Raw genomic sequence first — 13,908 nt, forward strand, 5'->3', positions numbered from 1 at the left:
GAAATAAAATCTAGTATTTGACATGACTACAAGTATCTATCTATAATTGTAATAGATACACCAAGTTTTTTTGCTCTGAGCGGAAAGCCAATTTTATATGGGCTGAAAGCTGCTCAAACATCTTCAAATGGCTTCAAGCCAAATGAACAATCAGAAAAGGGGACTTTGGGTAATAGGCCTCAAAGCTCAGTCAGAAGGGGTAGCTCAGCAATGTCTCAGTTCTTTCCTTGCCCTTCTCCCTTCCCTGGGCATTGATGCTTACCTAATCCCTTAGAGACCCAAGTCTGGGCACTGATCTGGAGGAATTATTTACTTTCCTACATATGGTGAATTTTCTGATGGTTTAGCTCTCCGAATCAGTTCCCTGAAGAGTCAGATATGCACCACTCCAAGGAAAAGAGTGGAAATACTGCACTGTGCCATGTGGGAAAAAGCAGATAAACAGGGTTGTGCCAGTGCCGATTTAAACAGCTTAAATGGTCATAAACTGTACCCTAAAAGACACACTTTAAATCTACACAAATCTAACAAAAAGCGCCCTAATGGTACAGGCAGTTATTTTTCCTAAGATAGAAGCTTGTCATCATCTCTATTTTAAACGTCTGACTTTAAAGCTAATAGCAATTACTGTCATTTGATTTAATTGTAAACTTCCCAAGCTTTTAAAGTACTGCAACTTGGCAAGGCCTTTATTTATTTCTTCTTAATTCTGTCAGCCACTTAAAATCATCAAAACCAAAGAAATCTACCAAACCAACAAGCTACCAGTGATAATTATGAAACTGCTGTGAAAGCTTTTACTTTGTTATGCAAACATTATTTAAACTTTTTTTTTTCCCCAAACCATGGGCTTTTTTTGTTTGTTTGTTTTCCTCTGTGTTGAAGAGCCATAGCTCTCTTAAGGCAACCTCTCCCCCCATTCCTATCTCAAGAAGCTTCCAATGTAAATTTTAGCACCTATACAGGACTTCCATTCCCAACCAGCCAGACTAAGCAATCTGAAAATAACAGGTTGAGCAGAATTAATTGTCGATGTTGAGTACGCATGATACTCAACTGCACCTGCAAATCCACAATTTCTGCAGATCAGTGAACTTCTGTGGCTAACATAATGGAAGATAAACCCCACAACTTCACGGGAAAGTGATTTCACTAGTCTATCCCTTAGCCTGTACTAAAGATGTATGCATTTTTCATCAGTGACACAAGCCCTACATGCAGGGTTTGAGTGATCATTACTTGAGGACAAACACAGGCCATCTCACCCTTCTCTTCACTGAAGGTATGTGGTTGTTTACTTTAGAGAGGGCTGGCAGAACTCAGCCCGTATCTTCACACAACAGCATGTAGTTCAGTGAAAGCTTTAACAGGAAACGACCTACCAGCTATCATTTATTTAAAAGGGTTTCAGAGTAAGTTTATCATACCATTATTTTTTCCATGAGATTAGCAAATATTATAATTTCTTCAATCAATTCTAAAAAAAAAAAAAAATAGTCAAGCAATTGTGCCAAACTCACTAAATGCTTAGAGAATTGCGGAGCTAACACAGAAGGTGCATGCTGAGATACAAAACTTAAAAGAACCCTCATGACAAGTGAAACATTAAAATTACTACTATAATAATTGTATGATTTTAAGATGAGTTAACGACTAGCTGAAATACTTTGAGATTCTATCCTGAAAATCATTTCAGTGCAAGAACAGAAACATTTACCGTATTCACCAAAGCGAAGGGACTCCCACTGCTGCCATTCCACAATGCTGCTGACTGCACGTATACCAATGTAGATCAACAGCATTCCTAATGTAGCATCTAACAAGAAGTTGATAAGGTACCTGAAAGGAAAAATGTAAAAGAAGACAAGGAGCAAGGGTCCGTTTTCTACAAGTTCAGTGTATTTTAACACCACGATTGGCAAGAGATGTGTATAAATGTTGAGAAGTCACAGTATTGAGAATAATAATTTACGCACCTCCGTAATTACTTAGCCTAAAATTGAAATAGTTTTAGAAGAGTCTCAGTATTTTGTTTCTGTCCTTAAAGTTAAGCTCCAACTACTATTTTTGTGAACTCTGGTGTATGCATGTGCATACTCTATATAAACTCCAATATTCATTTTACTCCTTTAAATTAAAACCAGATTTTCTTTTTACCATTGTGCAGCTTATTCTGTATGGAAAACCTGTATTCGAATAAAATCAAAGGAATAAAAGGAAAAGGAATAAAAAGAGAAGTTATCTTAAATACACCTCAAGGAATTTGAAGGTAAAAACCCAATTGAAACCACTTTCATTCTGAGGGGAAAGGACACCACAACTAGAGTTTTTCTTGCTCAAGGGAGCCCCCTCCTAGCCTCAACAAGGACAAATGTGCAGTGGAACACCATGCCTACAGAGTACAGTCACTATCTAGGCCAAATTTCAACCTACTTAGTGTTAGAAAGAAAAGAGATTTTTCCTGCACTTCAGTTCTTGTCTAATAAACATTCAAAATAATCAGGAACAAGCCTTCCCAGAAAAAAAAACAACCCAAACCACCCCTCAATGGACACACAACTGTTGCACTACTAATTTTATTGTTTCAAGAGAAGCTGCTGGGATCTTACGTATAATTCAAGAAACCAGAGATTACTGTGGGTTTCCAATTAATTCTTAGATTCATTAAATGGTGCAGCTGAAATTCAGAGCATTTTGTAAGTCAGCTTCGTTTATTTACTATCACCAATTTTAGCTGAGGAAAACAGCAGCTGAGAAAGAGCCAGATATAAGATGCATAGTAAAACCCTGTTACTGAGAGATTCTTATTTGGTAATTCCAAATACTTAAGGTAAACTCCATAGTCTATAGGAACTGCAGGGATAAAAATAGCAAATCAGAGGCCTGTGGGCTTCTGCTGGCTGTGGAGGCAAATCCATGTGGACAAAATAGTATCAATGTGGAAAGTGAAGACAGAATACATGCATTCAAAACAGTAAAGGAGGAGCTGTTCTGACCCTCAAAACCCCATTCAAGAGCATCCCAAAAATAAAAACGAAGCAGACATGCCTTGCTTCAGCTAAGATTTACCCATAAACTTTCTAAAAAATACTTTTCTAATAGTTGTGTGTCAAATCAGAGTTTTAACGAGCTTTGTATTGACAAACATGAAAAATCCGGGTTTAGTGTTTGGCAGAGGAAACTCGGCAATTACAAGTCCACACAAGTCATTTTAAGGCCACAAGGGGCTGCTGTAAGTCTACAGCAGGAAGGCAGCCATCAGGAGCAGGGAGAAGAGATGTGCCAACACCTACTTCACATCAAATTACAGCTCACAGTGCAGGCCAAGTATGCCTGATACTCCCAAACACATCAGGCTCACTACACGTAGGCAACATGCTCATTCAGCGATGCACTGCATTAACCCTGCTCACATGTAACCTGTGCACAAACAACAAAACAAGTTGCTGTCACTATGAGATGAATGCATTTGGCTGAGAATTCAGCGAGTTAAAGGCTGTGTTCATACAAACTTCCTGGTGTATTGCATACAGCCAGCTGAGTACCCTGCACTACAGAAGAAAAGTGCTGCTTGTTTTTGCTATTTAAAATTCTTCAAACAACAACCCATCTGTCAAGATGTTTTAACAGATGTTTTATCAGCTTTGATATTACCACACACCTGCCTGAATTACAGCACTACATTCCCAAACTAACAAGTGGAACTTCCAACTGTAGTTCTTTCCAAGCTTTGAACAACAATGTTTTCTAAAACTACATTTTCTGGTTCTGGTCTGAAAATAACCCACTAACTACAAAGCAGGAAAGAACAGAAAACTATCTACGTTTGAATATGCTAAGTAAAATTATTCTTATTTAAAATCAGACAGAAACATTGCTTTTACTCACTAATTTTGACCCACTTAATATATTTTTCCCAAGAAAGGACAAGTGGCTTTGCTTAATACTACATGCTACTTTTTCTGCTAACAAGGAGGACCTGCACCCTTGTCTGAGAAATTATACAGCTCCACATTGCAATTTTTGTTATCCCTAGAACAGTGAATAACCGTTCTCTACATCACCCTCTCGTTTTGTGTCATGTTACACTTACATGAGAAGTGGTATTTGAAAATAAGTTATGTAGGTAATATTAATACATGTAGAAAAGAACGCACATGTTAGTAAACTTTTTATTTTGAAAACTCAGCACATAGTACAAATTTATTTTTAATTTTAACATACCATAATAAACTATTGAGCTTTAAACACTGACAATTTTAGACATGCTTTGGTTAGCTTATTTGAATATATACTTTAATATATAAAATGGAATGAAAGCAATTTGCATCTGCCAGTTTTTGAATCTATCACGAAATTCTTAAACCAGTAAGCAAGGAAGATCCTACAGTGATGCCTGGTATTCTTGAAATTGTCGTAATTCTAATTTAAAATTTACAGTTGTGTTAAAATAAATGCATCTTCCCTACCAAAATTCTTAGTGGTGGGAAGAGAAAAACAGTGTTTTACTTGCACATTTATAGCATGCAGGAACACAAAAGAAACTGAGGAGGAATAAGGGAAATAAAACAGGCTTGTGAAGCAACACAAGCATATTCCTTGAGCTGTGTAGCTCCTTTGTTTACCAAAGGACAACAGTGAGCAGATGCCATTGAAGGAACTGGATTGGTTTTAAAGGGCAAATTATTAGGCTTTTAAAAGTAATTTCACAGCTTCTATTACCAGGAATATGTAAGCTTCTTTGAGCATGAGCCCTATCAAGAACAAACCCAAGCAATTACCATTTGCTTCAGGAGCTCCTGTAAAGAGACTGACGGGGTCTTAGTCATAAAATCTTCAGGTTTAATATACTACAGTGAAATGCTTATCTACTTAGTCACACTGCTCCAAGCGTGACATTGCAAAATTAATTTTTGTACTAACTGCCTGGGTACTGAGCAAGATTTCCTGCTTTTAGGAAAACGAAAATAATACTGCAGTAGCTAATGTAGGTTTTAGAAGAAAATACAAGCATTAATGATTTTTGCTAAATATCCCTGAAAGCAACCTGACTTTATATGAAAGCCTTGCTGTGGTAACAATGCAGTTAGAGGTCAGTGTACACAACTTTATATTCATTTCTTTTGGTCCCTAGCACCTCCTTCAGTAAACAGTCTCATATTACAATATGCATCCTAATTCCTCAACTGGAGAAGAAGTAGTAAGAGTTGGTCTGAAAATATCTATATACAGCCCAGAAAAATCTTTCCCAGGTCCTGCCATCCATGAACTTTTGAGCAGAACTCCCAACTTGATTAACCTTGATTAACTAAGCTTAACCACAGGTTTTTGAAAGTGATTGACTTTTGCTATGAAAACTGGTTTCTCAGCTCTATTTTGCATCATTGTTCATGTACACCATCAAACTCAACTGCAGAACTTCCATAAAGACCAATTATTCTGAAATTAAACACTCACAGTGAACAAGGGTCTTCTTCTGTAAGGTCTGATAAATAGACATTTGCGAAGTGGATGAACAACATCCCTATGGCTTGCTTGGAAGTATCTAAAAACCTGTATAGAGTAAAAACAGTTTTTAAGACACACAAAACTGTTCAGAACACAGTCAGACATTGCAAATTTATTTTAACTGAAATTCCATCTCAGTTACTCATTTTCTCTTCAAAGGAGAACACCAGAATGATAAAGTGTCATGGTATTTAGCTTATTTAACAATGTTCCATTTTAAATTCTGCCCTTTTATTTTCTTGAATATTGCTACAATAAACCAAGTCGTACTAACTTGAAACCTTACCACTGTAAATTTAAAGTCTAAGGATAACTTCTTGGTATCATATGCATTATCCAAAGAGCTAATCCTCACTAAACCTAGCTAAGTCTTTAATAACCTCCTGTAAACGATGAGTATCCCAGCCTCGCTAGATATTTCAGTTCTTTTATCTTTATGCATTTTTAGCAAGTATATGGCTCAGACAAAAAGAAAATCCTCATCACGTGCTTGTTGGTGAACAATTTAGTAGCTGGCTAATGAGTCCCTTATCTACAGTATTTTGCTAAAAAGCCAACATATTTTTCACGTGAAAGCATGAAGTGGTCTCACTAAGTTTTATCTGTAGTACAACAGCTTAGACCACACTGTAAAAGAATTACAAACCTTGAAAGCATTATCTCCAAAGCAGATGACAGAATTAGACAGAAAATAGCTTGCTACTTACAGGGAAAACATAAAAAAACCACTTAGGTACTGATTCAGTATTGACTCCAGCCCTTATTGTTTTATCATCCTTTGCACAAACCCAAAAATTCCAGAAGATATTTTATTACATGTTCAATATAGGAATCATGTCGAAAGTACTCTGTAGGCAAGAGTGTGTTCTTTATACAGACCAACACCCATTTTGCCTGTTGTTTCCACGTCTAAAAAGATCCAAACAACTTTTTATGCCCGAATTCATTTCCTCTCCCTGACAACTTTGTCTTAAACTTTATTCTCTTGCGTTCATTGCACGACATACAAAGCAGAGTGTTGGAGATGAGGCAGGAAGCCGGTGAGTTACTTATCTAATCAGTAACCATACTATAAATAACAATCCTCAAGTCCCAAAACAAGGGCTATCACTGCACTTCTCAGAATTTCAGGCTAAGGTAGACTGTAGGTACACAAAGATTTTGCATTTATTTTTTCAACAAAATAAAGGTCAGGACTAGTTTTGAAAAGCAGCATTGTGAGAGATGAATTTAAACCACCGAAGTCTTCAGCAACTGGAGTGACAGTTTAACATTTACACCAGTCTCAAAGCTAGTACAGGTTATGTTGGCATGACTACAGCCCAACAACTTCTAAAAAGTAATAAAAACAAATATACTTTTCATACCTTGTATTCTTTCATGGCTTACGTATTTATATCTTTTATCATCCTGTTTTTTATCTTATACATAGTAGGATAGCAACAAAACATGTAATTTTGTTTAAGCCCAGCTGAGAGCTTCTTGCAAGCCTATGTAAGTTTGTAGATGTACAGATGCATCTTAGGGCAACTAAGTTTCCATCAGCAGGAAGAAGTACAACCTGAAGCTTTATGCCTAAATGCACATCTTCGTACAGATTCCTGGTTAGTAAGAAAGAACTAGCAGGGAAACACAAAGGAAGTTAACTTTTTGTTGACTCATGTATTTTGGTAACTTTTCTTGTTCCTCACTGTCAGTCACCAACTTCTTGTCATCACTTTTTTTCCTTTTTTTGATCATCATATGCAAACAATCATTCCTTCAATTTCTAAAACACACAAGAAAAAAAATTTAAGAATAAAGCATGCAGAAACATACCATATCCTCCAGGGACGTCTTTCATGCTTTGGTTCTCTGAAGCGTTTTACTAAGAAGAAAAAAAACAGTAATTGAAGACAATCAGTGAATCCCAAAGCTACAAGTAAAAGCAAATAATCTTCCAGAAACATTACATTCTTTGATAAATTAGATCCTACACAACTGTATTTCACTTTATCAATCTCTAAGGATACATTTTTAAAGAAACTAGCTCGCTTCTATCACCTTCAAGTTCCCACAGATCTGACTGCCAATATACCTCACATGAAAAAATAATCTATTACCGACCACCATTTCACTGGCCTTAGCTTTTATGACCGCCCATTCAGAAAATTTAATTTCCAACAGGAAAGCAGGTATTAGTAAAAGCCGTTTCTTTTGCTCACTGGAGACCAAAAGTCAAATTGCAAAGTATTCTTGCAATATTAGGGCCAATCTGTAATACCAGAAATAAATCAAATAAATTAGTAACAGGGCAAATACATTCTCTGACAAAGTATATTTATTTTATGGATGACAAATAAGACTTTTGTCGGCAAAGTGAATTGCAAAAGGAAAGCACGACAGATTTTTTAGTCAGATAATCCCTTCACAAAAAGGTTGATAACTTTTTAACATACTAAAAACTCAAAAAAAAAATTCCAGTATTAAAATTAATGCCAACTATCCAAAGGCAAAAAAACAGATAAATTTGACTATTTCAGTCTTGATACAGTTTATCAATACAAATTGTCTGGGTATTTGATAGAAAGCTCCTCTGCACATCCACAAAGGAGAGGGAGCCCAAATCACACCTTCCCCGGCTACTCCCTGGTCCATCCCCACAAGCCCAGAAGGAGCAGAAGCCCAAAGGCTGATGGGGCAACACAAATTACAGACTTGGAGGAAGGGGTGGCTGTCCCAGGAGAGCCTCAGCCCCACTGGCCAGGGGTGACACCCACCCTGGGGAGCCAGCTCTGGAGCACCGTTGGGAGGGAGGTGGTCAGTGCATCAGGGTACAGGACAGGTATGGGATGCAGGGGAAATGTTTTGGGATTGCACAAGACTTACTATGGGTTGTTTAGGGGAGGAACCAAAGGAGGGAAAGGGAAGGATGAAGGATCTAGCTGACTCATGGAGTAACAAGTGCGGGAAAATAGAGCGATAAGGGGATTAAAAATAGTCGCTTACATGTAAACAGTGGATTGTCCACACACTTGTACTGTCTGATATGCAGTTTGTCCTATCTTCTTAGGAAATTCCATTTCTAACTCTTTCTGGGCAAGAAAACCTTTTTCCCTACTGGGAACACATGCTCAGCTCTGCCACGGGTCAGACCTGGGGCAGGGAGCTGCAGCAGCCTTGCCTCTGCTGGATCTGGCCTGATGCCGTAACACAGATTTATTTTCTGTTACAGCTGCAAGATACTAATTCCTTATATATCCCAAAGACAGAACAAAGATATCAGGGTAATGGAAAACCTTTCCACTAAGGATGAGTGTAGTATATGGGTTTCACTTCCTTCTTCCATCCAAGGTTCAGTGTCACTCACCAGTTCCTTCAACATAAGTCTTGAAAAATAATTATTTAGGCTCTTATTTCAGAAGTTGTCTTTAAAAAACCAGTAATTTTTAAGCCCCAATTCCCCTCCTCCCCTTCAGCTTGCAGAGATTCTGTCTTAAAAGTCACAAACCGTAGCAGGTATAGGTCAGGCAGAACATCAATAGGTATTTTAACTTGCTTCTCCTGGTATTAGTGATGATTTAAGTTTCGAATAGGATGCTGTATATAACTTATGCTTACCTCACTCACAAGGCTCTAAAACACATTTCGGTTTATGAACCAGTCACAACCTTTTCACAAGTAAGGCAATTTACCCCAAAGCCAACCATCCTCCTACAATACAGCATTAATTACCCAAACACCTTAAAGTAAATAAATAAAATTCACCTCCAAGGTGGAGGGGAAGCATTTGCAGGGAGCACCAAGCTAACAACTTGCCATTTTACTGTCTGTCAGTGCTTCTCACAGGAGAGAGAGTAACTGTGTTTCAACCCCATATAATACCACCATTAGAAATTAAAAAGTGACAAGAGGAAAAGACTGTAGATTTACACCAAAGATAAAGTTGTAATAGCAACATTTGCCAGCAGTTTTCTCTGTGAACAGCACACCATAAATATAAAACTTCTGTTAAAAATGAGCAACATGCAGCTAAGTTAACCAGTTTGCTCTTTATGACAAGTCCTCTCCAGTCACACTATGCATTACTTTAATTAGTGTCACTTTTGCACAACAACAGAAAGCCACAAAGCATCACTAAATAAATGCAAGAAGCAGAAGTTTCAACTTACTCTGGAGTTTGTGCAAGATGCTTTTCTGCAGACAAAATAAAAATTAAACTGGTAAGATCTGCATACTTTGGGCGGGGGGGGAAATTCCAAGCTTAGGCTTTTGTCTATTATTATGAGGAAGTTGTATAAGCCTGCAGATTAATTTCTTTCTCTAAAGCATTCACCAAAAAATCATTTTCAAAGAGCATATTCAAAACTAATTCAACTAACACCATTTCAGATTTTATCCATACTGAGAAAGGCTTCAGATGGTCCATGTTTCTCTGGCCAGTTCTGAAAACATAACATTTCATTTGAGTTAACATTACACAGGAGAGTTAACTTTGAAAGCCTCTACAGATTTCTTTCAGGAATGTATTAAATGGCTGATCACACCATAAACTTCTACCCCCCAAATGAAATGAGACAATCTGTTTAAATGCTTTAGGAGTTGCTACCTGATGAATATGTACCTGTACATTTGAAAGCCCAGTAGATCCATATGAAACAGGGTTGTTTTCTCAGTCTAGTTTCTGGCAGCTCTCTATCCATGAGCACCAGGTATTTCTAACATACACAGATACTGCCAGGTATTTTCCTACATACCCCTGATGCAGTATCCAGGTTATGCTGCCTACCCAGCACAATATACCATCACATCAGAGTGGTTGAAGTTGAGAGCAATTTAACTTCTCCCCCAGCAAGGGAGTGCATTTTCTGGATGGCTGTTGACAGCTGGGGCCTTCCCAGTAAGTAAAGTGAGCAAAAAAGCAACAGCCTGTAGATAACCGCACCGGTAAGCTCAGGGTCCATAGCATGTTTGCTATTAATAAATTAATTTTGCAACCAAAAGCCAGCATTTTTTCAAATAAAGATTCTGTAAATTTTTTAAGCATCTATCAAATCGGGGAGAGGAAAGCAATATCTTCCATTTGTCCTCCCTCAAAATATGTCATGATTGTAGATGCTCTCAGCCCCACTCACAGTTTCTCTTGGCAGTCTGCATTGCCTCACCGTAAACTCAGAGACATGCACTGGTGCATGTGTCTGCTGACAGATGGATCTCAATCTGCCAACTTCTCACTGTGAGGAGGTGGTACCACTCCATATGCTTCAATTCGGAGCGTTATTCTCGCACTAGCAAGAATTCACCACATTTAATATTAATTAACTAATAATGTTCAGAATTTCATGCTGAATTACAAATGAAGAAAGAAGTGCTGCTTGTTTATACATTCAATGCCAGAATTTTTCAGGAAAGGAAATAAAAGCATTTCTGCCAACAAGCATGTGCACTGCCAGATGGACAGATAATGGATAAGCATATAAGGCAGAGTATTGCTAATGCAAAATTCAAGTTCATTAAATTGTCTTCCCATTTCATTGAAATTCTGGAAATAATTAATGCCAGAGTACTGTGGAAGGGTTTCTAACAGTTACTTTAACATAGGAGTTTCGCAATCAGTATTCCACAAAACTGAGGACTCATAGGGAAGAATAAAGGCCATATATGAGAACAGAGACAAGAAATAAAGTAAAGCCTCTCCGAAGTGGCAATATGAAAAGCAACACTTGAATCTGTACTTGGAATTCAGCCCTTCTTTCTCTCCCTTCTTCACCTCCTCAAAAAGTCCCACTGGAGGTATTTTGCTGATGTGAAGTAACTTCAATATGGATTCAAGAACTCCAAGTTTCCAGATGGCTGCTCTTGTAGCAGCACAAAACTGGCCCAACTCAAGCGTTTGAAATGTTTCTATGTATCATGTATTATTGCATTTCTCAGACACATGTTCTGGCAGTTCACAGTAAGAATCTTTCTGATTCCAGTAAAGATTTAAGAAGATTTCTCTAGCTCATCAATTTGAAATTCAAAAAAAAGGAAAATAAGCTAAAGAATATTCAATGTGTTCGATGTCCTCTGCAGCTGTACTACAATAACACTGCTCTTCTGATGAGCGAATTGGGAATTTCACTTGTATTTCTAGTGCTTCTCAAAACTTTTTCAAAAATAGGTCACAGACAAAGCATGTTTTGTTTCTGGAATGGGCTGCCCAGGGCAGTGGTGGAGTCCCCATCCCTGGAGATGTTTAAGAGTCATGTTGACATAGCGCTGAGGGATATGGTGGAGTTGAGAACTGTTAATGTTAGTTTAATGGTTGGACTGGATGATCTTCAAGGTCTTTTCCAACCTTGATGATTCTGTGATTCTGTGTAAGCTTCCTACACATTTCTGTCATCAGACCCTAGCAAAGCAACAGCTGAGCTAGTCAGACAGAAGAAGAAAACCAAAAGGAGGAAAGGTTAGCAAGGATAAGGTCACATTTGCACACCCCACATGCAAACCTGCTCATGCGCGTGGGCAGCTTCAGCAAGGACAGAATCGGACTCTTCTCGCAGGTGCACAGGCAACGGGCACAAGGAAACAGCCACAAGTTGCAGCCATGGAAATTCCAGCATGATAGAAGTAAAAAATTTCTAATGAGAGCAATTAAACTCTGCAACATGTTTCCCAGAGAGGGTGCAGTGACTTTCAGTCTCACAGACCTTGAAAATTCACCTGGACAATGCTCTGAGCAAGGGAACATAGACTGGCCCTGCTCTGAGCAGGAGGTGGGAACAGGTGACATTTGGAGTTCCTTTCAACAAAAATTGATCTGTGAGTCTAAAAATCATCTTTCTGTGATATGACAAGATTCAAGCCAATTACCAAAGTATGGCTAAAAGTCACCCACACGTGTATATATGTATGTATGCACAGAATTTAACAGTGAGAAGTGTGCTGCAGTTTGAGCTTCCATACAGTGCTATATCACGAGAGTGTTGAATCTCCTCCAGCAGGTTGGTTTTACTGGGCTTCCTGAATAAGGTGTTGCAACCAGATAGATCCTCCAACACAGCCCTCATAGTGCAAGACTTGTGTGATCTGTGGGGTTACTTTGATATTAATTCACATCATTTCCAACATTCAAGACAAGTATTAAAGTTTCCAGTAGAACACTATTTTGCTAATAATGTATGGAGCAACATCTGAAGAGTTAAACCAAGCATTAGCATCCAAACTCAGAGTCAGATGCAGAATTTCATATGGCTACTCTCAGGCAACTGAACTATTTTCAGAACATTTGGTTATCAGGAGAACATATGCATCATAATTTGATCCTGCAAGTTATAACCCTGTAAAAATCTTGTCAAATCAACTACATATGCAGGCCAGATTTCAATTTTTTAAAGTTTTATTTAGGAAGACTGTCAAAAACACTGTTCTGCTTGTTAATATCAACACTTTTCCCACAACAGTGGGAACCATGACTGTTTTGAATAAGCACATGCACACTAATAATTCCTGAAAATTCACACCACCATGGAACAACAACTATACGTGAATTTTATATTACTCGTGATCTTTATCATACATTTGAACTTACCATCCTTTCCCACTAAAGCAAAGCTTTTAAGAGGCTTGTCTTGCAGTTTCACTTTATCCTCCCCATTATTTTCTTGGTAGCAGCAAAGAGGGAATAAGAAATTACAGATTTCCTCAAAACAGAATTTTCCTTTTTTAAATTAACTTTTCAAGAAACAACATGCCTAATGAGAATGGGCTAAAACAATGCCTTACAAGAAGGTATACCAGTGTGTAAACCACGTATCACTTGACTGCCAAAAGCTTTTGTGACACCTAAGAGCTCAGCATTTCCCTATATTCATAGTTTAAGAAAAACAGGAACATGGAGGGTGGGTGTGTTTAAAGAGAGGTAATAAATGTGACTGCAAAAAAGGCCAGAAGAACCAGCTTGCGGCTCATTTTTCCACGCAAAAAAGAAAATGCACTGTGTTCTCGGTAATTCAATTTTTGCCCAACTGCAATTCTTCCTTGGTTTCCTATGCCCCATTAATGACAACTGAGATACTCAAACACAGGGTACCTTGAAAGCCTGCTGCTTATCTCCCTACACAAGAACCCCAAAGTCCTTCACTGTATTTTTGCTTAATGACCTAGACTTGCCAACGCTCTTGGACACTAATTATACTAAAGGAGAAATTATACTGGATTGGAACAACTGATTTCCAGCTACATCCAGTGGTACAGCTGTACTGGAGAAGGATACCAGGAACCATGGTTTCTTCACGATGAAGACAATTACGGAATAAGTCACTCAAAGGAAAATTTTGTTCGAGTCGATGTTAAAGACTGACATACTATGAAGTGCATGAGCTCACCTGCTTTTCTCTCCTGCAAAAAGGATTTTTAAAAACTTCTGTAAGACAG

The 13,908-nt window shown here is 38.0% G+C and overlaps 1 protein-coding gene across 2 annotated transcripts in view; it reads right to left on the reverse strand.

The window, feature by feature from the left end:
- Positions 1 to 13,908, reverse strand: part of STIMATE (STIM activating enhancer) — a 37,845-nt gene that overhangs the window by 11,297 nt on the left and 12,640 nt on the right. For both annotated transcript variants that reach the window (XM_074879520.1, XM_074879519.1), the window contains exons 2-4: positions 7,327 to 7,375; positions 5,458 to 5,553; positions 1,718 to 1,839 (exon numbers count right to left, since the gene is read on the reverse strand). In XM_074879520.1, coding sequence (XP_074735621.1) covers positions 1,718 to 1,839; positions 5,458 to 5,553; positions 7,327 to 7,375 — 267 coding nt within the window. The remainder of the gene's footprint in view (positions 1 to 1,717; positions 1,840 to 5,457; positions 5,554 to 7,326; positions 7,376 to 13,908) is intronic.

This window comes from Strix uralensis, chromosome 10 (assembly GCF_047716275.1).
Source record: "Strix uralensis isolate ZFMK-TIS-50842 chromosome 10, bStrUra1, whole genome shotgun sequence".
NCBI classification, from domain to species: domain Eukaryota; kingdom Metazoa; phylum Chordata; class Aves; order Strigiformes; family Strigidae; genus Strix; species Strix uralensis.